The sequence below is a fragment of the Dipodomys merriami genome, unplaced genomic scaffold, assembly GCF_024711535.1.
Source record: "Dipodomys merriami isolate MVZ:Mamm:240054 unplaced genomic scaffold, mDipMer1.0.p SCAF_2, whole genome shotgun sequence".
Lineage (NCBI taxonomy): Eukaryota > Metazoa > Chordata > Mammalia > Rodentia > Heteromyidae > Dipodomys > Dipodomys merriami.
In genome coordinates this window covers 68,806,190-68,831,350 of record NW_027203381.1, presented here as the reverse complement: position 1 = coordinate 68,831,350, position 25,161 = coordinate 68,806,190, and the positions used below count along the sequence as shown (strand labels likewise).

At 38.5% G+C, this 25,161-nt stretch overlaps 1 protein-coding gene across 2 annotated transcripts in view; it reads left to right on the top strand.

Moving 5' to 3' along the window:
- Pak2 (p21 (RAC1) activated kinase 2) overlaps positions 1-23,353 on the top strand; it is an 85,539-nt gene extending 62,186 nt beyond the window's left edge. For both annotated transcript variants that reach the window (XM_070029925.1, XM_070029926.1), the window contains exons 7-15: positions 4,122-4,254; positions 4,988-5,051; positions 6,392-6,440; positions 7,497-7,609; positions 9,240-9,357; positions 11,570-11,669; positions 14,424-14,620; positions 20,118-20,255; positions 20,906-23,353. In XM_070029925.1, coding sequence (XP_069886026.1) covers positions 4,122-4,254; positions 4,988-5,051; positions 6,392-6,440; positions 7,497-7,609; positions 9,240-9,357; positions 11,570-11,669; positions 14,424-14,620; positions 20,118-20,255; positions 20,906-20,992 — 999 coding nt within the window. In that variant the 3' untranslated portion in view covers positions 20,993-23,353. The remainder of the gene's footprint in view (positions 1-4,121; positions 4,255-4,987; positions 5,052-6,391; positions 6,441-7,496; positions 7,610-9,239; positions 9,358-11,569; positions 11,670-14,423; positions 14,621-20,117; positions 20,256-20,905) is intronic.
- The last annotated feature ends 1,808 nt before the right edge of the window (positions 23,354-25,161 follow it).

Genomic DNA, 25,161 nt, shown 5'->3' with positions numbered 1-25,161 from the left:
AAGACGCACAGTTCAAAGCCTCTGGAGCAGGAAAGTCTGTGAGACTCTGTACTGTGGCTCAAGTGGTAGAGTGCTCATCTTGAGCTGAAGAGCACAGGGACAGTGCCCGAGCCCAAAGTTCAAGCCCCACAACCAACCAAAAAAAAAGTCTCAAGGACTTTCCTACTTGGACTGGCTTTTATCTGTAGTCTTCAGATCTCAGCTTCCTGAGTAGGATTACAGCCTTGAGCCACTAGTGCCTGGCCAAAAAGCAGTTTTTGAAAGTTGAAATCTGTTAATTCCTTTGAAAGTAAAAATACTTAATAATTAAATTTGTTTCTCCCCTTTTTTCCAGAGAATTTATCTACTTCTTTAGTTTTGTTAATGTAGGTTATTATTCTATCTGAAACAGATATTCCTCTTCCCCAAATTATGTTTATTTTATCTCCCATTTTATATTTCTCTCAAAGCCTTGATGACATTCAAGATGCAGTTGAAAATGAAATTCCTTACCAGATAAAGGAGAATTTTAGCAATAGTGCAGTGGACTGTGATATGGCAGTGGTACAGCTGGTAGGCCCAGCACTGACACTGACTATGGAATCTATAATCTAGTAAGAGAGTGCCATGCTTTATTCTTTAGAAATAGCAGTTTGAAATGAAATGGTAGACTTCGAGTTTGTGCACAACTTTGAGGGAATTACTGATTTTTTTTAAGCACGAATGTTTCTAATATGCATTTTTTGTATGTATGTGTGATGGTAGGACTTGAACTTACTTGGATGCTGTCCCTGAGCTTTTTTGCTTAAAGCTAATGCTCTACCACCTTAGTCAAGCCCCACTTCTAGCTTTTTTGGTGATTAATTGGAGATAAGAGTATCAAGGGGAAGTGGCGCTGTAGCTCAAGTGGTAGAGCGCTTGCCTTGAGCTGAAGAGCTAAGGGACAACGCCCAGGCCCAGAGTTCAAGCCCCACGACCGACAAAAAAAAAAAAAAAAAAAAGAGTATCAAGGACTGGGCTGGCTTCAAACTGAAATCCTCATATATCAGCCTCTTGAGTAGCTAGTATTATAAGAGTAAGCCATTGGCATCCAGCCCAATATGTTTTCTTTTCTGCCAGCCCTGGGGCTTGAACTCACAACCTAACCACTATCTTTGAGCTTTTTTGCTCAAGGCTAACACTCTTCTACTTGAGCCATAACACCACTTCCAGCTTTTTCTGTTATGAGGTACTAAGGAATCGAACCCAGGGCTTCATGCGTGTTAAGTAAGCACTCTACCACTAAACCACATTCCTAGCCCCCTAGTATGCAATTTTTTTAAATCTTTTTTTAGTAAAACATTCTAAGCTGTGTTTTTTTTCCCCCTACATTATATGATACTGATACTGTTTTAGATCTGGTCACACTGCAATTTTTCCCCTATACATATACTTAAAAGAAAAAGTTCCACATTTATTTTCTTAGATGCATGTATTTTTCTTTTTATGGGGGAGTGGGAAGCAATATGGTGGGTTTTTTAAATTATTTTGGTGGTAGTGGTGTTTAAACTTGGGTCCTTGAACTTGCTAAGCAAGGTCTCTACCACTTGAGTCACACCTGTAGCCTTTTTTTTTTTTCCAGTCCATGGGGGGACAGGGCTTGAACTCAGGGCCTGGGTGCTGTCTCTGAGCTCTTTTGCTCAAGGCCTTTGAGCCACTGGGCCACTTCCAGTTTTTGAGTGGTTAATTGGGATTTTTCTGCCTGGGCTGGCTAGGATTGATTACTGTCATGAGCCACCAGCGCCCAGCTCTGCAGCCTTTTTTGTTTTAGATTTTCAAATCAGCTTTCTGCTTTGCACTGTGATCCTCATTCCTGTACCTACCATCTCATTGAGTTAACAGGTGTTCTCCAGTTTGTTTTTTTGTTTTTTTGTTTTTTCTTGACGATACTAAGATTTGAACTCTGGGCTCCGTGATTTATACCTTTTGACTGTCCTGAGTTGAACTCAGGGCCTGGCACTGTTACTGAGCTGTATTTTTATCAAAGCTAGTGCTCTACCACTTTGAACCATAATGCCACCTAAGGTTTTCTGGTGGTTAATTGGAGATAAGAGTCTTACCGATTTTCCTGCCCTTGCTGGTTTAGAATTGGGATCCTCATATCTCAGCCTTCTGAGTAGTGAGGATTGCCCCCGTGAGCTATCAGCACCCAGCTTCCAGCTTATTTTTTATTTGTTTGGTTTTTCATGTTTTCTTTTTTCTTTTTTTTTGGGGGGGGAAGGGTCCGGTCGTGGGGCTTGAACTTCTGGGCCTGGGCGCTGTCCCTCAGCTCTTCAGCTCAAGGCTAGCACTCTACCACTTGAGCCACAGCACCACTTCCAGCTTTTTTCTGCTTATGTGGTGCTGAGGAATCAAACCCAGGGCTTCATGCATGCGAGGCAAGCACTCTACCACTGAGCCAACTTCCCAGCTCCCTTTTTATCTTTTTTTGTTTGTTTGTTTGTTTGTTTATGGGTCGGTTGTGGGGCCTGAACTCTGAGCCTGGGCGTTGTCCTTCAGCTTTTCAGCTCAAGGCTACCACTCTACCACTTGAGCCACAGCGCCACTTCCAGCTTTTTTTCTTTTTGCTTATGTGGTGCTGGGGAATCGAACCCAGGGCCTCATGCAAGCACTCTACCACTGAGCCACCTTCCCAGCCCCCCTTTTTATCTTTTTTGTACTAGGGATTGAACCCAGGATGTTGCACTTGCTAGACAGTCACTTTGCCACTGGGCTACATCTCAGCCTCCAGCTTATTTTTTTCAGATTAGATCTTACTGCCTTTTACTTAGGGTAGTGTCTTATGCCTCTTCCTTCTCCTCCTCCCATATACCTGAATTACAGGGATTTTTGTTTTATTTTGTTTGTTTTTCATTGCTGGTTGTAGGGTTTGAATTTAGGTCCTGGGTGTTCTTCCTGAGCTTTTTTTGTTGTTGTTAGTCATGGGGCTTGAACGCTAGGCCTGCGTGCTGTCCAAGCTCTTCAGTTCAAGGCTAGCACTCTACCACTTGAGCCACAGCACCACTTCTGGCCTTTTTCTTTTTGCTTATGTGGTGCTGAGGAATCGAACCCAGGGCCTCATGCATGCAAGGCAAGTGCTTTATCACTGAGCCACCTTCCTAGCCCCAGTTTTTTCTCTTTGGGTTTTTTTTTGTTTTGTTTTGTTTTTAACAGTCTTGATATATATGCAAAACTCAGAACGCTCTTAATTTAACCTCCAGATTGCTTTGTTTACAGGTGAATGTTATTACACTAACACTTACATGCTTTTTTATTATCTGGAAATATTACTCCTATTCTTTGGAACAATAGAAAAAAAAGGGGTAGATGAATGAAGATGAGAAGGTGAGGAGGTACAGTCAAGAATCCAATCTAACCGGGGCGGTGGCTCACGCCTATAATCCTAGCTACTCAGGAGGCCAAGATCTGAGGATCATGGTTCAAAGCCAGCCCTGGTAGGAAAGTCCGTGAGACTCTTATCTCCAATAACCCCACTAGAAAACCGGAAGTGGCGCTGTAGCTCAAGTGGTAGAGCTGTAGCTCAAGTGGTAGAGCACCTGCCTTGAGCTGAAGAGCTGAGGGACAGCGCCCAAGCCCAGAGTTCAAGCCCCACAACAACCAAAAAACAAAACAACAAAAAAAGAATCCAGGGCTGGGAAGGTGGCTCAGTGGTAGAGTGCTTGCCTTGCATGCCTGAGGCCCTGGGTTCGATTCCTCAGCACCACATAAGCAAAAAGAAAAAAGCCGGAAGTGGCGCTGTGGCTCAAGTGGTAGAGCACTAGCCTTCAGCTGAAGAGCTGAGGGTCAGCGCCCAGGCCCAGAGTTCAGGCCCCGTGACCGGACAAAAAAAAAAATAAATTAAAAAAAAAAAAAAAAAGAATCCAATCTATATTCTACAAAATTAAGAAGAGTCGAGGAAGGGCTAGGTAGGGGTGGAATAGGTGAGAGTGTTGAAAAGGGTGACATTAATTATGATACATTGTATTCATAAACTGTTTTTAAATGGCAACCCCTTTGTACAACTATAGGTAATTTTTTAAAAATCAAAGAAATGAATAGTATACCATTAAGAACACATGACTTTGTTTTCCCCTCAATTCTCAGTAATGACCTGTATCTTGCAGATTTATACACGGTCTGTAATTGACCCTATTCCTGCACCAGTTGGTGATGCTAATGTTGACAGTGGTGCCAAGTCTTCAGACAAACAAAAAAAGAAGACCAAGATGACAGATGAAGAGATTATGGAAAAATTAAGTATGTTACCTACTTTTCTTAGAGTTCTTAATAGCTCTTAAAACAGTGGGCCCAGAGCTGGAATTGTAGTTCAGTGGTAGTGTATTTATCTACCACATGCAAGGTTTTGGGTTTAATCCCTAACACCACAAAAAAAGAAAAGAGCATTTGGTCCAGATGAATTTTAATTTGTGCCTATAATTTGACTTAAGGAATAAAGAAAAAATTTTCTCCTTAGAGGAACAATAATACATTAGTTTTGTTAGTACATATGAAAAGTATTTATTTAACTGGTGAAATTAGTCCCTTTCCGATCAATAGTTTTTCACTACAAACCATATTTAAAGGGCATAGTTGGAAACTTTATCAGATGTGGTTTTATATATATTTATGAATATTTATAGCTTCTTCACATGAATCTACAAAAAGTCACTAACAAAATTATCTTTCTATAGATATGTGTTTGTGTGGTCATAAAATAGGTTCGGGGGGGGGGGGGAATTTCTCTTTTTTAATTCAACAATAATCATTGGCCTGTATCAAGCATTATAAATCTAGTGAAAATAGATCTTGTTTCTGATAGTTTTTGACTTTTATTATGTACTTTGATGCTTAGTGTTTAAAAAAATTTTTTTGAAACTTGTGATTTCAAATCCAATATTTTAAAGTCAGTATTTTATTAAAAATAATTATTAATCAAATTAATTTGCTTTAAAAAGGCTTGATCTTCCAATTTTTGTTTTTGTTAAAACAGGAACTATAGTAAGCATAGGAGACCCTAAGAAAAAGTATACAAGATATGAAAAAATTGGACAAGGGTAAGTTTTTGTGACTTTAGTCCATAATATTCAGTACTCCCTGGGTATCCCACGTGGTGTATCTTTGCCCCTTATATGAGCTCTAAATATATATGTAATCTGACTGGGACTCTTTGGAATTGTGGAGGGTTTTTGCCAGAGCTGGGGCTTGAACTCAGGGCCTGGGCTCTGTCAGTGAGCCTCTCTGTGCTCAAGGCTAGTACTCTGCCACTTTAGCTACGGTGCCGGTGCTGCCACTTCCCTGTTTTTTCTAAGTGGTTTATTGGAGATAAGAGTCTCAAGGAATTTTCTGTGCAGACTGGCTTTTTGAACCATCATCTTCAGATCTCCTGAGTAGCTAGGATTACAGGCATGAGTCACCAGTGTCTGGCCCTAATGTTAAATTTTACAAAATTATAAAGAATTGCATAAAATGAAACAATATGAAGTTTAAAAACTAGGGCAAACTGGTGGCTCACATCTGTAATCCTAGCTACTCAGGAGGCTGAGATTTGAGAATCATGGTTTGAAGCCAACTTGGCAGGAAAATCTGTGAGACTCTTATCTCCAATTAGCCACCAGAAAATTGGAAGTGGCACTGTGGCTTAAAGTGGTAGAGTGCTCACCTTGAGCAAACAGAAACTCAGAGATAGTGCCCAGAATATGAGTTCAAGCCCCACAACCCAGAAGAAGAAGAAGAAAATAGGCCAAATATATTGTTTATAGAGATACAAACCCATGTCTTTTGTAGTTGAAAGCATGTACTTGATATGCAAATACATATCAAGTATAGGTCAACTTTGGAAAATGGGAGGGTCACATCAGAAAGGGCATAGAGTTTATTTACAGTTCTTTGTTTATGAAATGAAGATGTTTTCATGTGTGGATATTTAAATTTTTTTAATCCCTATGTCTTTGGGGTTTTTTTGTTTGTCTTTGTCAGTCATAAGGCTTGAACTCTAGGCCTGGGTGCTGTCTCTCAGCTCTTCAGCTCAAGGCAAGCTCTCTGCCACTTGAGCCACAGTGCCACTTCTGGTTTTCTGGTGGTTTATTGAAGATAACTAGTTTCACAGCCTTTCCTGCCTGTATTGACTTTGAACCTCCATCCTGAGATCTCAGCCTCCTGAGTAGCTAGGATTATAGGTGTGAGACACGGGCTCCTGGCTCTCTGTTAAGCATTCATAGATCTGAAATATTTCAAACACGATTGCTTTTTTCTTTTTCCCCCTTTTTGCTTTTGCTTTACTTGTAAAAAGTCTAAAGTGTTCTTCAGTGTCTTTTCCATTGTGCAAAGTGTAAAATTTGGATATTATAAATGGTAATGTTTTAGAAACCTTAAATCTTGTCTTTTTGCTCTGTAGGGCTTCTGGCACAGTTTTCACTGCAACTGATGTAGCACTAGGACAGGAGGTAATGGTCTTTTCGTACTTTGGATGTTATCATTAGCATTACATGTAGAAAGAAATTATATAAAACTTACAATATGAATTATATAGATTATTACAACTCTTTCTTCCTTTCTTCCTTTCTTTCTTTCTTTCCTTCTTTCCTTCTTCCTTTCTTCCTTTCTTTCGCCAGTCCTAGGACTTGAACTCAAGGCTTGGGCACTGTCCCTGAGCTTGTTTTGCTTAAGGCTAGCACTCTACCACTTGAACCACAGTGTGCCATTTCCAACTTTTTCCCGTTTATGTGGTACTGATTAATTGAATCCAGGTTTTTATGCAGGCTAGGCAAGCACTCTATCACTAAACCACATTTGTTTTTTTTGTTTGTTTGTTTGTTTTTTTGTTTTTGTTTTGTTTTTTTAAACAACCACATATGTGAACAAATATAAATCTCTTTAAGTTGAATATATTGTAAGAATTGATCTATGCAATTTTACAGCAATTCTTATGTTTAGGTAACTAAGAAGTAAGTTCATGGGTTGGAAAGGTGGCTCAGTGGTAGAGCGCTTGCCTTGCATGCCTGAGGCCCTGGGTTCGATTCCTCAGCACCACATAAGCAAAAAGAAAAAAGCTGGAAGTAGCGCTGTGGCTCAAGTGGTAGAGCACCAGCCTTGAGCTGAAGAGCTGAGGGACAGTGCCCAGGCCCAGAGTTCAGGCCCCATGACCGGACCCCCCCCCCCCCAAAAAAAAAAAAAAAGAAGTAAGTTCATTGTCATAAATAAGAAAATACTTAAAAACTATTTTCCCAACCTGAAATGAAAAAAAGATTAATTCCTGGTCTATGCTAACTTTGAGTTGGTCAATCAACTTTAAGATAAATCTAAACATATCTAGGTTCTATCTGTTGCAAAGCATTGTGCATAGGTCATGTGCAAGACAAGTACCATTTGTGAATAAGTTACAGTCTCATTCTGTAATAAAATAATATGTACATTAAATTACTCAGTGGTGGTTTTAACTTTCAATTTTTTCTAAAGGTATTAGGAAAACTGATGTTTTTTCCATTCTGTTTCCATTCTAGGTTGCTATCAAACAGATTAATTTACAGAAACAGCCAAAGAAGGAATTGATTATTAATGAGATTCTGGTGATGAAAGAATTAAAGAATCCCAACATAGTTAATTTCTTGGACAGGTAAATTTGAATTTTTTTTGGGGGGGTCCAGCCATGGGGCCTGAACTCTGGGCCTGGGCGCTGTCCCTCAGCTCTTCAGCTCAAGGCTAGCACTCTACCACTTGAGCCACAGCGCCACTTCTGGCTTTTTTCTTTTTGCTTATGTGTGCTGAGGAATCGAACCCAGGGCCTAATGCACACAAGGCACCTTCCCAGCCCTTGAATATTTTTAAACGTTGGGATAATATCATAGTTTTGTAAAGGATAGCCACTTTAGTTGGAATAAAACATCAGGGCTGAAAAGTATCCTCAAAGGAGGAAGAGAACAAGAGGTAAAAATATACTATATTATAATTTAGAAAGTACTCATACAAGAAGATCACTTGACAAAGGAGAGAAAGCAGTTAAATGAAAGATTGCTCATAATGCATTGTGCAAATAAAACAATACTAGGAAATATTGAGATTCATGTCTTGCCCACAATTACACAGTTTTTAAATTGCTGTTAGTTTTTATTTTATGTAGTGCAGGCAAGCTTCAAAATTGCTATCCTCCTGCCTAAGTCTCCTGAGTAGCTGGGATTACTGGTGTGCCACCACACCTAGCCAGTTTTCACTTAAATGCTGTTTGCTGTGAGCAAATTGCACGTGTTTATTAAAAGTTCATTTAGCTTAGGAATCAGTAATAAACAACAAAGAAAAAACAGAAAATTATACTGTTGCAAATGTGTAGTTTTTTGTTTTTGTTTTTGTTTTTTATTTATTTTTTTTTTATTTTTTATTTTTATTTATTTTTTGTTGGTCGTGGGGCTTGAACTCTGGGCCTGGGCGCTGTCCCTCAGCTCTTCAGCTCAAGGCGAGCGCTCTACCACTTGAGCTACAGCGCCACTAAATGTGTAGTTTTTTTTAAATAATGACATAAATAAAGACTAGTAGAAAATAATAATAGTGGTTGTATTGGAGCTAGTGAATTATAGGTGATTTCTTACATGTATTTAGAATGGAGAGAAGGTAATATATTTTGAGATCTTAGTTCTCATTATGGGGACTTTGTTCATAGAAATAAACTTTTCAGGTATGTTACCCTGCTTTAAAATAGCATTTTTAAGTCAGTTTGGCTGGGCTGGTGAGTCAGATAAACCCTAGGCTTTAGAATCATGGTATGTGCTTTCAGATTCTGGTTCTGTTTCTAGACTCTTAGGTCTTTGTGTTTGTCTCTCTTCTCTTTCCCCCCTCTCTCCCCTTGAGATAGGGTATTGTTGTGTTGCCTAAGATAGCTTGAGTCCCTGGTCTTCAGAGGTAAGTCCTTTCATTGGAAAACAGGACTAATGATTTCTACATCATACATTCATTCTAATTTGAATACTCTGTGTATTGGAATACTCATTTGAATACTCTCACACAAGTGATGATTGTGGGAAAATTATAACTTTAAAATGATTCAGGAGGATATATCATAATCTCTTCAAGTTTTGAGTTTTGTACTATAACATAGTAGCTTTCCGGTTTTCTTCCCAGTTCTTAGCTGTCTTAGCTCTAGTTTTATTATGATACATAACATTTGAGTCCCTCAACATAGAATGTATAAAATAAAAAAATGTATAAAGTTTGAAAAATAAAAATGTAAATGTGTTTGTATATTCCACTTTTAGTTACCTGGTGGGAGATGAGTTGTTTGTAGTAATGGAGTACCTTGCTGGTGGGTCACTTACTGATGTTGTAACAGAAACCTGCATGGATGAAGCACAAATTGCTGCTGTATGCAGAGAGGTGGGTTTACTTCCTTTTGGGTAAGATAAAGTGATCTATGGTTAGGAAAGAGTGAAAAAAAAGGGAAAGTTTTCCTGCCTAGGAAATTTTATTGTGTTTGGGATAGTTTCTCTACATATTCTCTGCCTTGCACCCTTTCATCTAACATAAAAGCTTCAGCCCTGTGTTTTATGTGTTATTTGGGAATGAAGCCTAGACACCCACCCCCCCCCCGGTTTTTGTTTTTTGGTTTTTTTTTTTTTTGGTTGTGGGGCTTGAACTCTGGGCCTTGGCACTGTCCCTTAGCTCTTCAGCTCAAGGTGAGTACTCTACCACTTGAGCCACAGCACCACTTCTGGATTTTTCTGCTAATGTGGTGCCAAGGAATCGAATCTAGGGCCTCATGCATGCAAGGCAAGCACTCTACCACTGAGCCACCTTCCCAGCCCCTGAAGTACAGACCTTTGAAGAGCATTCATTGGCAAATTTTAGTAGAGTGATCATTACAGTTTACCCTTTAAAAAGGACACTTCAGAGTAAAACCAGATACCATTAAAATTATCATTCATGATTGAAACTAGAACCATCTCATTATAAAAAAACTCTGGTCCTGGAGCTAGGAAGGTGGCTCAGTGGTAGAGTGCTTGCCTTGCATGCTTGAGGCCCTGGGTTCGATTTCCTCAGCATCACATAAGCAAAAATAAAAAAGCCGGAAGTGGCTCTGTGGCTCAAGTAGTAGAGTGCTAGCCTTGAGCTGAAGAGCTGAGGGACAGCGCCCAGGCCCAGAGTTCAGGCCCCACGAGTTGAACCAAAAAAAAAAAAAAAACTCTGGTCCTAACTTTATTGAACTCTCTGAGTATGAAATAACTGCTGTTTTTTTTTTTAAGTTTATAATTATTTTTTAACTACTATTTGCTTAAGTAAAATAAGTTCTGCCAAACTACTTAAGTCTGAACCAAAACAAGTCTTCCTTCTATGTATGTCTTCTAAAAGGAACTTAAGCTAGTGGCTATTTATCATCATTGAAATTGAAGCTAATGATTATTTATCATCATTGAAACTGACCCTTTATTTTGTCAAAGAAAGGATAAGATTGTACAAGTTCTTATGATTATATTGTATTTCCTGTAAGTTTGGCTTTCAACAATTCTGCAGTAGTACGAGATGAATTACAAACCTTTATTAAGGTGTTAAAAATAATGTTCTTTAAATTTTAATTCTGATTTGTGTTCTGCTTCTTTGATTTAAAGAAGAAAATAACCTTTTTCATAGTTCTTTAATCATGTCCCTTAACAAAATGTTTGATCACTTAAAACTGATCAAATTTAATGAGAATTTATCTTGTTCTCATAGTTGATACAAAATGAATTTTGTAACCAAAGTTATAACAAAAACTATATTCAGAATACATTTATTCATTAACAAAGTCCTTTGCTTATTAAATTCTGAGATTTAATATTAAAGTCTGAGGTAGCAGCAACATATAGAAGCCTTGCCAAGATGTAATATGTGATTTGGTAGTTAACTAGCACTAATTTAGTAAATAATGAGTAGTAGGAAGGGGAAAAATTAGTGACAGGGTCTTGGATTATTGCTCGGTGACAGAGTATTTGCTTATCATCCTTGCATGCATAAAGCCCTGGGTTCAATCCCAAACATGGGGGGAAAGACCATTAGTGACAAAGAGTTGCATGCATAGCATACCTCCTAGTCCTACTTACTCAGGAGGCTAAGGCAGGAGATTTGCTTAAGTCCAGGAGTTGATGACCAGCATAAACAATGTAACAAGACCCTGTCTTAAAAAAAATAGTGACATTATAAGACATTATTTAATAATGTCTGGATAAAATCAGTAGAGGGGCTGGGAAGGTGGTTCAGTGGTAGAGTGCTTGCCCTACATGCATGAGGCCTTGGGTTCGATTCCTTAGTGCCACATAAGCAGAAAAAGCTGGAAGTGGTGCTGTGGCTCAAGTAGTAGTGCACTAGCCTTGAGTTGAAGAGCTGAGGGACAGCGCCCAGGCCAAGTTCAGGCCCCACAACGGACAAAAATAAATAAAATCAGAGGAGAGGATCTTATTAATTATGACATTCTTTTAACTTTTCATGTGAGAGGATGTTTTTCTTAAGTATTGAGAGTCTTCTGCTAGATACAAACAAGGCAATGCTTAGGTCATAAAATAGCATATATGAACTTTTCTTAGACTTTAGTAACTGATTATTTTCTTCTGTTCAGTGTTTACAGGCACTGGAATTTTTACATGCTAATCAAGTGATCCACAGAGACATCAAAAGTGACAATGTGCTTTTGGGGATGGAAGGCTCGGTTAAACTTAGTGAGTAACAAATGAAGAAATAACATTTATTTGATATTTGTTTACTATAATGTCTTTCCTTTATCTAGTTAAAATAATTCTTATATTAATATTTTATGATTTAATACATGAAGGGAAATGGAGCCTCCTGATAAATACTATGAACTAGACAGCCCAAATTTAAATAGCACATCTGCTACTATTTGTTGAATATTTTTGAGCAAGTTATTTAATTTCTTTTTGTCTGCTTAAACATATGTTCAATAGAAAAAGAAATATTGTGTATCTCAGAGAAGTTTTTTCGGTTAAAAAAATGTAAAATATTGTCAGGTACCTGTGGCTTAGACCTGTAATCAGAAAGCTGAGATCTGGAGGATCAAGGTTCAAGACCAGTCTGAGCAGAAAAGTCCAAAAAAAAATAACCAGCAAGATCACATGTATGGTATATAACATGTGAACACCGTTATATGTTACAGACTGTGATAGACAATTTGCTCCAGGAAAGTTAGAATGAACTTGTGACTTTAAATGAGCATCATTATTCTACAATACTGTGAAATTCCGGAAATTATGTAATCACCTAATCACAATCAAAAAAAAAAAAAAGAACCTCGGGGAAGGTAGGGAGGGAGGGGATGGTAGGGGAAAAACAATGGAGGGGGTAACAATGTTCAAGAGGAAGTATACTCATTACCTTACTCATGTAACTGTAACCCTCTGTATAGTGTCTTTACAATAAAAAATAAAAATAAAAAAATAAAATAAAAAATAACCAGCAAAAAGCCAGATGTTGGAGACCTGGCTCAAGTATAGTAGAACATCACCCAAGCAAGCTGAGCAAATGTGAGACCTTGAGTTTGAATATTACTGACAAAGGAAGAAAAAGTATGTGTATATATATGCACTTTGGAATGTCACATGTTGACAATATTTTGTAGCCATAAACTTTTGTTTCTGACATCTCTTGGAATAGTTTTTTTCATACTCTTCAGCTATCTGTAAATTTTATAGAAGTAGTTAATGTAATCTTGATCTCAGGGATGATAGGTGGTGGGAGTCGGGGGAAGGAGTGTGGCAATGTCACTTTTCTAGAATTCTGTATCATACACAGTAAGTCACGAAGAAACATAGACATTTCTTTCTTTGCTTTCATAATCCCTCATTTCCAAATCTCCCCCCCCCCCCCCCTCCCTGGAGGATTCAAGAACTGTTGCTGAGAGAGGATGTTCAATCAAAAGATCAACCCTTTCTACCAACCTGGTCTGCTAGAGGGCTTGTCTTCTTAACATCTTTTCTCCCAAGCTCCCTCTATAGGTTATTTGATCAGGTGATCAATAATTGTTCATCTTCAATAATCATATTGGACAAGTAGGAAAAAGACATTCTTTGTTTATAGTGCTGGTACTAGAGCCTGAATTCATATCCTAGGTGCTGTTCCTTTTTGTCTCAAAGATGGCACTCTACCACTTGAGCCACAGTTCAACCTCTAGCTTTTTGGTGGTCATTTGAATATAAGAGTTACACAGACTTTTCTAACCCAGCCTGGCTTGGAAACTCAATTCTCAGATCTCAGCCTCCTGAGTAGCTAGGATTACAAACATGAGCCACTGGGGCCTGGCTACATTTTTGCTATATAAACATGAAAACTAAATTATTAGACTTTTTTTGGATAACAGTTTGTATGACTCCACAACTGGAAACAAACAAACAAATAATAAATAAATAAAATACATATTAAAGGGCTGGGAATGTGGCTTAGTGGGGGAGTGCTTCCCTAGCATGCATGAAGCCCTCCCTGGGTTCGATTCCTCAGTACCACATAAACAGAAAATCCAGAAGTGGTGCTGTTGCTCAAGTGGAAGAGTACTAGACTTGAGCACAGAGAGGCTTAGGGACAGTGCCCAGGCCCTGAGTTCAAGCACCAAGACTGGAAAAAAGAAAAAATATTAAAAAGTATAAAGACTACAAACCTAATAGTTAACAGTGGTTATATAAGGAGTCAAATGGTTTAATATGCAAGGAAAGAAAACAGCCCTGACTTCTCATCCTACTTTCCCACTAGTTTAGTATCAAGTGCTGAAGTAGGTATCCTATTACTTGGGTACACAATGAGGTAGTGGAGTCAGATGTGTTCTTCTAAGCTCTCTACTAAGTTGTATGCTTAGTGACTCTAGTTTTTGTTTGTTTAAAAGCAGTCTGTTTCCTGACTTTGCCTGATTGACTTTCATTTAAATTTGGTATTCATCTTTGCTGTTCTTTCTTTCAGATTTTTTAAAAAATATTTTAGGTTTGAATTAATTATTCACAGTGAAACATCTGATAATGTATGCTGTGTTGTAGAGCAAGAAGTGAGAGTAAAGCTGAATGCTGGTAGCTTATACCTGTAAACCTCACTACTCAGGAGACTGAGATATAATTGTGCTTAAAAGTTAGCCTGGGCAGCAAAGTCTGTGAGCCTCTTACCTCCAGTTAGCCAACAGAAAACAAGAAGTGGCATTGTGTGTGGCCAAGTGGTAGAGTGCTAGCCTTGAGCAAAAAGACCTCAGGGACCATGCCCAGGCCCAAGCCTCAAGGCTGACAAAAAAAAAAGAAGAAGAAGAAGAAGAAGTGAGAGTAAATAACACCCTCAAAATATTTTAAACTTATTCTGGCTTACTTTATTATTAAATTCCTTTTAAAAATTGGAGATAATTTTGATATTTGAACTCTTAACGTTTTTAAAACCATTTCTAGAAACCATTAACTCTAAATATTTTGTTTTGTTTTGTATTATAGCTGACTTTGGTTTCTGTGCCCAGATCACCCCTGAGCAGAGCAAACGCAGTACCATGGTTGGAACACCATATTGGATGGCACCAGAGGTGGTTACACGGAAAGCTTATGGCCCCAAAGTTGACATATGGTCTTTGGGTATCATGGCAATTGAAATGGTAGAAGGAGAGCCTCCATACCTCAATGAAAATCCCTTGAGGGTAAGATCAGTTAAATCCTAACTTTACCATAAGAAAAATACTTTTCCGGGGCTGGGAAGTTGGCTCAGTGGTAGAGCGCTTGCCTTGCATGCCTGAGGCCCTGGGTTCGATTCCTTAGCACCACATAAGAAAAAAGCCGGAAGTGGCACTGTGGCTCAAGTGGTAGAGCGCTAGCCTTGAGCTGAAGAGCTGAGGGACAGCGCCCAGGCCCAGAGTTCAGGCCCCACAACCGGACCCCCCCCAAAAAAAAAAAAAGAAAAAGAAAAATACTTTTCTGGGGCTGGGAAGGTGACTCAGTGGTAGAGCGCTTGCCTTGCATGCATGAGGCCCTAGGTTCAATTCCTCAGCACCACATAAGCAAAAAGAAAAAAGCCGGAAGTGGCGCTGTGGCTCAAGTGGTGGAGTGCTAGCCTTGAGCTGAACTGCTGAGGGACAGCGCCCAGGCCCAGAGTTCAGGCCCCATGACCGGACCCCCCCCCCAAAAAAAAAAAAGAAAAATACTTTTCCTTAAAACATATATTTAGGGGCTAGGAGGGTGGCTCAGTGGTAGAGCGCTTGCCTTGCATGCATGAGGCCCTGGGTTCCATTCCTCAGAACCACATAGCAAAAAAGCCAGAAGTGGTACTGTATCTCAAGTGGTAGTGCTAGCCTTGAGCTGAAGAGCTGAGAGACAGGACCCAGGACCAGAATTCAGACCAAACAAAAACAAAAACATATATTTAGTACTTGCCTGTGAAAGGTGGATAAGAATATAGAATACAAAGTTATCAAAAAACCTAGTATTTCCCTTACTCTACATCTAAAAATTACATTACCTCTGAATTACAGAGCTGAACATGTTAGGTAAATAATTTATAGATTTTGTTGTTGTAGTTGTTGTTGGTTGCGGGGCTTGAACTCTGGACCTGGATGCTGTCCCTGAACCTCTTTGTCCACAAGGCTAGCACTCTACCACTTGAGCCATAATACCACTTCTGGTTTTTTTTAGTAGTTAATTAGAGATAAGAGAGTCTCACAGGGACTTTTCAGCCCAGGCTGGCTTTGAACATCAATCCTTAGATCTCAGCCTCCTGAATAACTGAGATTACAGGCATGAGCCACCAGTGCCCAGTAGTTTATAGGTTTTTAATAGTAAGTTCTGTTGCTTTTTTTTGCATGTGAGAGTATACTTACCCTTTCACAAAGTTGATATGCCCTGATGCCTTTTTTCTGCATAGTTAAGTTAATTTTTCCTACACTCTGGGGACAATGAAGAAGAAAGTAAGGTTACATTTCTGAGAATGTATGAATGATAAAGTTAAGGCTCATATTCAAACTAAAGGGTAGATTTTCAACAAGGAAATACTCATCAGCTGAGTTTCCACCACCATCCCTGCTTTAAATTACAAGTGGCTTTACATCATTAAGGAAATACAAATCAAAACCAAGATGCTCTTTTTACAGTAGAATGACTATAGTGACAGTAATAAGTTTTGGTGAAGGTATGGAGAATTTGGGATCACCTTCATGTATTGCTGGTGAGATTCTAAAATAGTACAACTTCATTTGGAGACAATTTGATAGTTCCTCTAAAAGTTAGAAGTTAGTTACAGTGTAATTTAGCAGTTCCGTTGTTAGATAGGTATCTAAGTAAATTAAAAACATACATGTCACTGAGCATGGTGGCCCACACCTATAATCCCTAGTACTTGGAAGGCTAAGATAGGAGGATTGCAAGTTCAAGGCTAGCCTGGGATATATAGCATAAGTTCATTTAAAGTGGGAAGAAAAAGCATACATGTGCTTACACAAAACTTGTATATTAGTGTTCAGAGCAGCAATATTATTTGAAATGGCAAAAAGTGGAAGCAGCTAATGTAATCATCAAATAAACAATGGAATATTATTTGGCAAAAAAACTTAAGAAGGTTTTATAGGTTATAATATTGAACCTTCAAAGTATTATGGGAAGTTAAAGAATCTATACAATGGATAGAATTAGATTTTAGTACATTTTAATTCATTTCCTGAATGTTTTTGCCTCACTGCCAAAAGATTCCAGCTCAGGTAAGTAGAAAATACTATCAATAGAGTACACTTGTCCATTCAGTATATGCTTGTCCATTCAGTTTTTTAAGTTTTAGTGTTATTTTTTTCATTCATCTAACCAGTGTTAATTTGAGCCTTGCTTTGTATCAGGCCCTATTCAAGGTGTTTCCCAAAAGAACCAAGAAAAACATTCTAGTGGGGGAAGAGAAATAATAAAATAAATAAGAATAATATATATTAAGCCATGGACTCATAAGTACTGGGACTAGCAAAAAAGATCAGGTTGTTTGGTTTCAAAAGGATACTTTTGAAGGGCTTTGCTGAAGTGACATTTGAATATAGAAGATAACAGGAAAGAGCATTCTGAACAGAAGGAACAATTGATGCAAATGCTCTCAAACAGAAGTGTTCCAATATATATTCAAAGGTCCTTGAGGATTTCAGCATAGCTAGAATGCATTGAGCAAACAGCAGGCAAATGAAGTAGATCCATAAAGAAGTCAGATACTATATTGGCCTTGGGAAGCCTTGGAAAGGATTTTGGCTTTTACTCTAGATGACAAATATATTGGAGCGCAGTGAAATGTAAAAGAGATGTAAATTATTTCAATATTTCAAGAGGATCATTCAGAAGCTGCTGCAATAATTCACGCAAGAAATGATAGTATGCATGGATATTATTGGTGTGGTTGCTAAACAGTGGGTTGGATTCTGTATATTTTTGTTTGTTTGTTGTTTTGTCATCATGGGGCTTGAATTCAGAGCTTGAATTCTGAGGTTTTTTTGTTTTTGTTTTTGGGTCTGGTCGTGGGGCCTGAACTCTGGGCCTGAGCGCTGTCCCTCAGCTCTTCAGCTCAAGGCTAGCGCTCTACCACTTGAGCCACAGCACCACTTCTGGCTTTTTTCTTTTTGCTTATGTGATGCTGAGGAATTGAACCCAGGGCCTCATGCATGCAAGGCAAGCACTCTACCACTGAGCCACATTCCCAGCCCCGTCTCTTAAGTTTTTTTGTTCAAGACTGGTGCTCTACCACTTTGAGATACAGCTCCGCTTCTGATTTTCTGGTGGTTAATTGGAGATTAGTCTCACAGCCTTTCCTGCCCAAGCTGGCTTTGAACCTTGATTTTCAGATCTCAGCCTTCTGAGTAGGTAGGATTATCAGCATGATCTACCAGTGCCTGACTTGGATGTGTTGTGCCAGGAGACTGCATGAGAGAGATGAGCATTAAGGAAGGCCCTAAGAGTTTAGCTTAAGCCACTAGAATGATAAATTTGACATTCACCTCAGCTAAAATGAGAAAAATGAAAGGAGGAGAGGGGCATGATAGCAGGTGAGGTATCAGCAGATATTTTTTGTTGTTGTTGGATGTGGGGCTTGAACTCTTTCAGCAGATAATATTTTAACACTTTAGGCATATTAAGGTTGAGAGACCTGCCAGAACATTCAAATGGATATGTTGAATAGGCCAATGAGTATGCAAGTTAGGATCCAGGCTAGAGGTAGAAAATAAAGTTTATTAGCTATAACAATTATTTGGTCCCCAAATGGAATGGCCAGAAGAAAAGGTAAAACAAAATAAAAGTATAGTCTGGAAACATCATGCTACAAGTGAGGGAGAGAACATATGTTCATTAAGATGATGAAACCTTAGCCAGGCATCGGTGGCTCATGCCTGTAATCCTAACTACTAGGAGGCTGAGATCTGAGGATCACAGTTCAAACCCAGCCCAGGCAGGAAAGACGGTGAGACTCTTATCTCCAATAGAAAACCAGAAGTGGTGCTGTGGCTCAAGCGGTAGAGCACGCTCCTTGAACTGAAGAGTACAGGGACAGCTCCCAAGCCCAGAGCAGAGTTCAAGCCCCAGGACTGACACACACACACACACAAAAAGATGATGAAGCCTGAGTCTTGATGAGTATGGATGCAATAGATAGAAACTTGATGAGTGACAACATTTGCTTTGAAGACGAAGTAACAAGGACCATTTTAACCCTCCCTACCTGAAGCAACCTGAAAAACTATAGAGTATAAGAAAAAAAAGATTTTCAAGAAGTGAAAGAAATGATATGTGAAGGGAATCATGGACACTGGAAAGATGAGTTAGGATTTAGGTGCCAGTAAAGTCATAAGATAAAGATTCTAGGAATGTAGAAGGTAGACTACAACCAAGATTTGAGCTTGTAATTTCTGCCACAACTACTGATATGGATGGTAGAGGGTGTGGCCAGAAGTGAATGTATCTGAGGAACTATACAGCACAAAGGCATCAGGCAACAGATCAAGTTGTAGCATGCATTCATGTAGCTATTGAAAATGCTGAAAATTATGATGAGAATAACATTAGAGGTATAGTACAAAAAGGTATAACAGTGAGGGTAGGGGTCTGGGATTTAGTAGGTCTTTAAACAAGGGAAGATAAATAAGCCATCATAAGCCTGGGTTTCAGAGAAATGTGATAAAGATCTCAGAGAGAAATGAGGAGCCAGAAGGCACTTATTCACCTTTAGGCCCAGTCATGGGAAAAAAGACAAAAACAAAAAAAATTGCTACTAGAGAGCACTACCTGTGAAAGCATGGAGACATTGGAGAGCAACATGGGCATTGGGAGTAGAGAAACTAGGAGATAAAAAGTGTCCAGGCTGCTCATGAGTAAATGCACTCATGTCCTTAGAAAAGAGGTATGTGTAAGATCAGATCACTAATGATGGATTAATTATAAGTTCAAGGAATTGTAGGTTGAAGGCTAGCATGAGCTACTACTGAAACTATCTCGTGGACTGGCTAAAATGATAGAGCACTTGCCTGGCAAATGTGAAGCCTTGAGTCCAAACCCCAGAACCACAGAAAAGGGAGATAAGTTGGAATACAGGGAAAGAAAAGTTGAAATAAATTCAACTGTTTTGAAATTTGATAGTATGGCTTAAAGTTGGAGAATCTTTAAAAAAAACTATATACTGTACTATATATTGATAGTGGGATTATGTTGTCTTTTTTCTTTATACCTCTGTGTATAAGAGGTGAAGTATTTTTATGAAAATGTATTGTGTTTAGAACTCAAAGTGAAATAGCAAAATGTCTTAGGTTCCATCCCCAGCATCACACACAAAAACATACACTCTAGAGAGAGCCAGAGAGATACAGGAAGGGAAGATTAGTTTACAGTGATTGTCTTTAAAAAATTATTCTCTAGGGCTGGGAAAGTGGCTCAGTGGTAGAGCACTTGCCTTGCATGCTCGAGGCCCTGGGTTCGATTCCCCAGCACCACATAAGCAAAAAGAAAAAAGCCAGAAGTGGCGCTGTGGCTCAAGTGGTAGAGCTCTAGCCTTGAGCTGAAGAGCTGAGGGACAGCGCCCAGGCCCAGAGTTCAAGCCCCACAACCGGACCCCCCAAAAAAAAAATGCTCTACCATAATTTTATCAGGTGTATGTGGAGCTGCCTTAAATATGTAAAGATGTTCTCATTTTAGGCCTTGTACCTGATAGCAACTAATGGAACCCCAGAACTTCAGAATCCGGAGAAACTTTCCCCAATATTTCGAGATTTTTTAAATCGATGTTTGGAAATGGATGTGGAGAAAAGAGGTTCAGCCAAAGAATTGTTACAGGTAAATTTGGAAAAGACGACTCTTTAGAAAAATTCACTTTCTGAGTGTCAATAGTAAGTTTTCATTTTGCTAATAATATTTCACTATTTACTGATCACCAGCATGAAAGGTAGCAGCTGGTTATTTATATATATAGTTTTATCTGCTAAGAATAAAATTCTCAAACGATGTTATAGTAGTAAGTTCCTCATATTACTAATTCTCAAACTTATATGATGCTGGTGTAAGTATATTTATAGAGCACTTAACTATATTTTATTTATTAGAAAAATTGTTTTCAACTATAAAAAGTGATATAGGGGAGCTGGGAAGGTGGCTCAGTGGTAGAGCGCTTGCCTTGCATGCATGAGGCCCTGGGTTCGATTCCTCAGCACCACATAAGCAGAAAAAACTGGAAGTGGCGCTGTGGTTCAAGTGTAGAGCACTAGCCTTGAGTTGAAAAGCTGAGGGACAGCGCACAGGCCCAGAGTTCAGGCCCCACAAATGACCAAAAAAAAAAAAAAAAAGATATAGGGATTATAAGAGGTTTTGGAAGAAATTAAATGTTCAGTTTATTAAATAATGATCTATAATTTTTAAAGCTCAGTTGAAAAAAACTGTTTTGTTTCTTAACTGACATATACATTTCTCTCTGCCCCTCTCCCCCATAGCATCCCTTCCTGAAACTGGCCAAACCATTATCCAGCTTGACACCGCTAATCATGGCAGCTAAAGAAGCAATGAAGAGCAACCGTTAACATCATTACTGTGGCCTCTTATTTTTTTTTTCCATTTTCTAAAAGAAGTCTTTTAATATATGAAAACTACTACTTTTTTGGGGGGGGTTAAGGAGATCACCTGTATAACATGGAGGAAAGAAAAAACAAAACTACTATTCCCTGAAGACAACCAAGAGAAAAATACAATAAGATATTTATAACTTTCAAATGAACCCCTTTTTTAGGGTCCAAAAGGAATTGTGGACTGAATCACTAGCCTTACATCTTTCAGCAGACAGCCTATTAAGGCCATTTCTTAGGTGTGAGATTTGTGTCTTACTTTGCTGACTGTTATAATAGATCGTGTTGATTTTCCTTTGGGGTATTTTCAGTACTTGAATGTCAGATTCGAGTATTTCACAAGTATTTGTTTCATCTAGTCTTGGCTTTCCTCTGTAGTTTCCCTTTTCTTTGACTTGCTCCTTTTGAATTGCTTTGAGAAGTTTTTCTCATGCCTAAATTCAAGGCAAGTATGATAGAAATGATGTAGCTCTTTAAATTGGCAAAGGAGCTTAATGGTTTAACTTTTTATAGAAGTTAGGACCAGCTGTTGTTTAATATTTCAGTTCAGAACTTGAACTGAAAAAGAGGAAGAAAAGTATGTGATTTTTACCTTTTTTTTTTTAAACAAATGTGAAAGAGTCAGTTTTAGAAATTTCATGATAGTAAGTTTGACATTTGTTACATGTATAGAAAGAGGACTAATAATCTATATTTATAACTAAATCATTGAGACAGAAAAAGAATCCCACTGACTGTTTTGTCTTCCTTTCTGCCTGTTTCTTCTTCACATTTGGCTTCAGGAGCCAAAATGGTTTATTGTTCCTACTTGGGCTTTTTGATAATGGTTGTTGCCACTGCCAGCTACTCCAGGCTTCATTTTGGAAATAAATTTCTGTATATGTTACAATTTTAGGTTCAGCCATCTTTCACAAATGCCTTCACCTACCCCATGGAACAAGTAATATAGTAACCATTGAGTTTTCAGAATTTAAAACTTAACTCTTGTCTATTTAAAAGGAAAAATATTTGGGACTTAACAAAACCTGAGTGAGAAACTTGAACTTTGGTGGGTTCTAAAATAGAATCATGAATGAGAAATGTCACTATTATAGAGATGCAGCTTATGACCAATAAACTGTAAAGCTTTGTTGTGAGTTACCATGTTCTCAACCCATTACCATTATCTTACTATGATAATTTAAATAACAAAGTACTTGTTGGTGGAAGTATTTGACTTCAGTTTTTTTTTCAAATAAGTAGAATATTCATGTAAAAACTGGAGAAAGGAAGAAAAATGAAATGTCCTTATTGATAGTTTTTTTTAAGATTTAATAAAGAAAAAAGAAAGGTCTGTGACCTGTAGCATTAATTACTAGAATGACCTTTATGCCCTTTATTTCCTCTCCTCTGTTTCTGTGTTGCTCTGCTCTTTGCTTTTGGATGAGGTATTGTCTATTCTGACATGCCTGGAGCCACATTTTGTTTGCATCATCCACTCCCAATGAACTTCATACCCATTTGCCATCCTGCAGTAGTACAAATCATGAATAAAAATAATTTTGCTACTTTGGAATATTTTGGGAAAACTAGTAGAGTTTTATTTCCTATTATAGGCCCTATCATATCTGTTAAAATACAAGTATAAGGAGAAAGGCTTTTATTGATAACAGGAAAGTTTTGAAAAAATGAGGAAAATAATGAAACTTTGATCTAAAGCACTTAATGGCCTCTGTTTTCAATAAGATTCTTGATTTTTTTTTTTGAACTGTTATTTGGCCTTCTACAGTTATCACTAAGTTACTTTACAGACACAAGCTGATTATTTCTGGCGGAAAGCTGCAGTGCCTCTTGAGTTCCAGATTTGAACATTGTGAACAGTTTTCTGGATGCATTATGATAGAGAAGATGCTGCCAATGAAATAGAAAACCCACTAGGTGAGAAGACTGAGCCTCATGACCACTACAGAAGGCACTTCCATCCTAAGTCAGAGACCACATTCATGGGGTTTATTTCAGGACCCCTGTTTTATGCTGTGACTCAACAAAGGGCTTTTCCATTTATAGAAGCAGTTTGGGATTTATATTTACATCTTTGATGGTTATCTACATGTCCATTGCTGGCAACGGACTTTGTCATTAAAACCTGACTCCTAGGTTAAGGGAGCTGCACTGTGGTATATTCTTTACTTACTTGGGTAAACTAATCTGTATTAGAAATAGGCTTTGGTTAATCCTGAAATGTGTCTTTTTTAAACAAAATAATCTTAAAAGGAATACAGAATTGTGATTTATTAGTTAATTTTAAATTAAAGTGTTCACATCTTGTTGAAAAAGCAATTATATATGAATCAAGATTCATGTTGTGTTATAATTGTCTTTTTGTATTCATTCACCCTTTTTATTATCTCCCTAAAATTGGAGTTCCCACTTAAATCTAAGTTATCTTAGTCCTCTTACGTTACTAGAACAATATTACTGTAAATACTTATTTATACTGTAGAGTTTCTGGTGGTCCTAATATATTTTCTTTGTATGCTTTTACTGCTTTTTAGAGACAAGTAAAATTGGGAAGCCACAAAAAATAGTGAACATTTTATCCTATCCAGACTATTGAACAAGTAGAGTGAGTGTGTGGTATATGACAACATGGCTGACATACTGTTGAGTGCCTGACAAAGTGTGAATTTTCTTCCTTTTAACATAAAAATATTAAGCTGCTTAAAATTTATCTAGTACAGGCTGGGAAGGTAGCTCAATGATAGAGTGCTTGCCTCACATGCATGAGGCCCTGGGTTGGATTCCTCAGCACCACATAAGCAGAAAAAAGCCAGAAGTGGCGCTGTGGCTCATGGGGTAGGACACTAACCTTGAGCTGAAGAGCTGAGAGACAGCACCCAGGCCCAGACTTCAGCCCCCATGACAAAAAAAATCTAATAGCCACCAGTCCTATACAAACCGTTAACAAGTAATTTTGAACTGCCTATTCGTATTTCTCTCTGTAGGGCTCACTTAAATACATGGTTTTATATACAGCACTTTTGCCAGAATAATTTTAGATCTGATCAGACAGTAGCTGTAGTTAGAAAAAATAAATAAATGCTTAAAGAATTTGTATCTGGGTGAGCATGGTGGTTTACACCTGTAATCCATGCTAGCCTGGATTACAGGTTTGAGGCTTACCTGAGGAAAAGTGATTTTTCTCTGTCTCTGTCTCTGTCTCTCTCTGTCTCTCTCTCTCTCAAAAAATAGATTATGTATGGTGGTACATATCTGTTATTTTAGCAATTCTGGAGGCAGAGGTAATAGAATCACCATCTCAGGCTAATACAGCAAAAGCAAGAGAGTGAAAATTAAAAAGGGTAGGGGCATGGTTCAAGTGGTAGAGCTTAGCAAGTACAAGGCCCTGATCCTAAGCCTAGTTATCCTCCCCCCCCTTCCCTTCTCTCTTCCTCCCTCTTTCTTTCTCTTCCCCTCCCCCACACACACACAAACACACATACACTCCCAAGAAAGAATTTGCGGGGCTGGGAAGTTGGCTCAGTGGTAGAGCACTTGCATTGCATGCCTGAGGCCCTGGGTTCGATTCCTCAGCACCACATAAGCAAAAAGAAAAAAGCCGGAAGTGGCGCTGTGGCTCAAGTGGTAGAGTGCTAGCCTTGAGCTGAAGAGCTGAGGGACAGCGCCCAGGCCCTGAGTTCCAGCCCTAGGACTGGCAAGAAATAAAGAAAAAAATATATACATATATACCCACTTATTTTTTTTTTTTTTGATCGGTTGTTGGACTTGAACTCGGCCTGAGCGCTGTCCCTCAGCTCTTCAGCTCAAGGCTAGCATTCTACCACTTGAGCTACAACACCACTTCTGGTTTTCTGGTGATTTATTGGAGATAAGAGTTTAATGGACTTTCCTGGCTGGCATTGGCAGATCTCAGCCTACTGAGTAGCTAGGATTAAAGGCGTGAGCCACCCCTGCCCAGCTCCACTTTCGTTTTTATACACTTATAAACACATTTTAAACATTTATACACATGGGCAGATTATAAGAGATGAGAATTTTGAAGCACAACTAATCACTGACCTGGCTTTGAAGGAACTAGAGTCTTTCTCATTCACTAGTTTTGTTTTTGTGTTTGGTTTTTTTGTCGG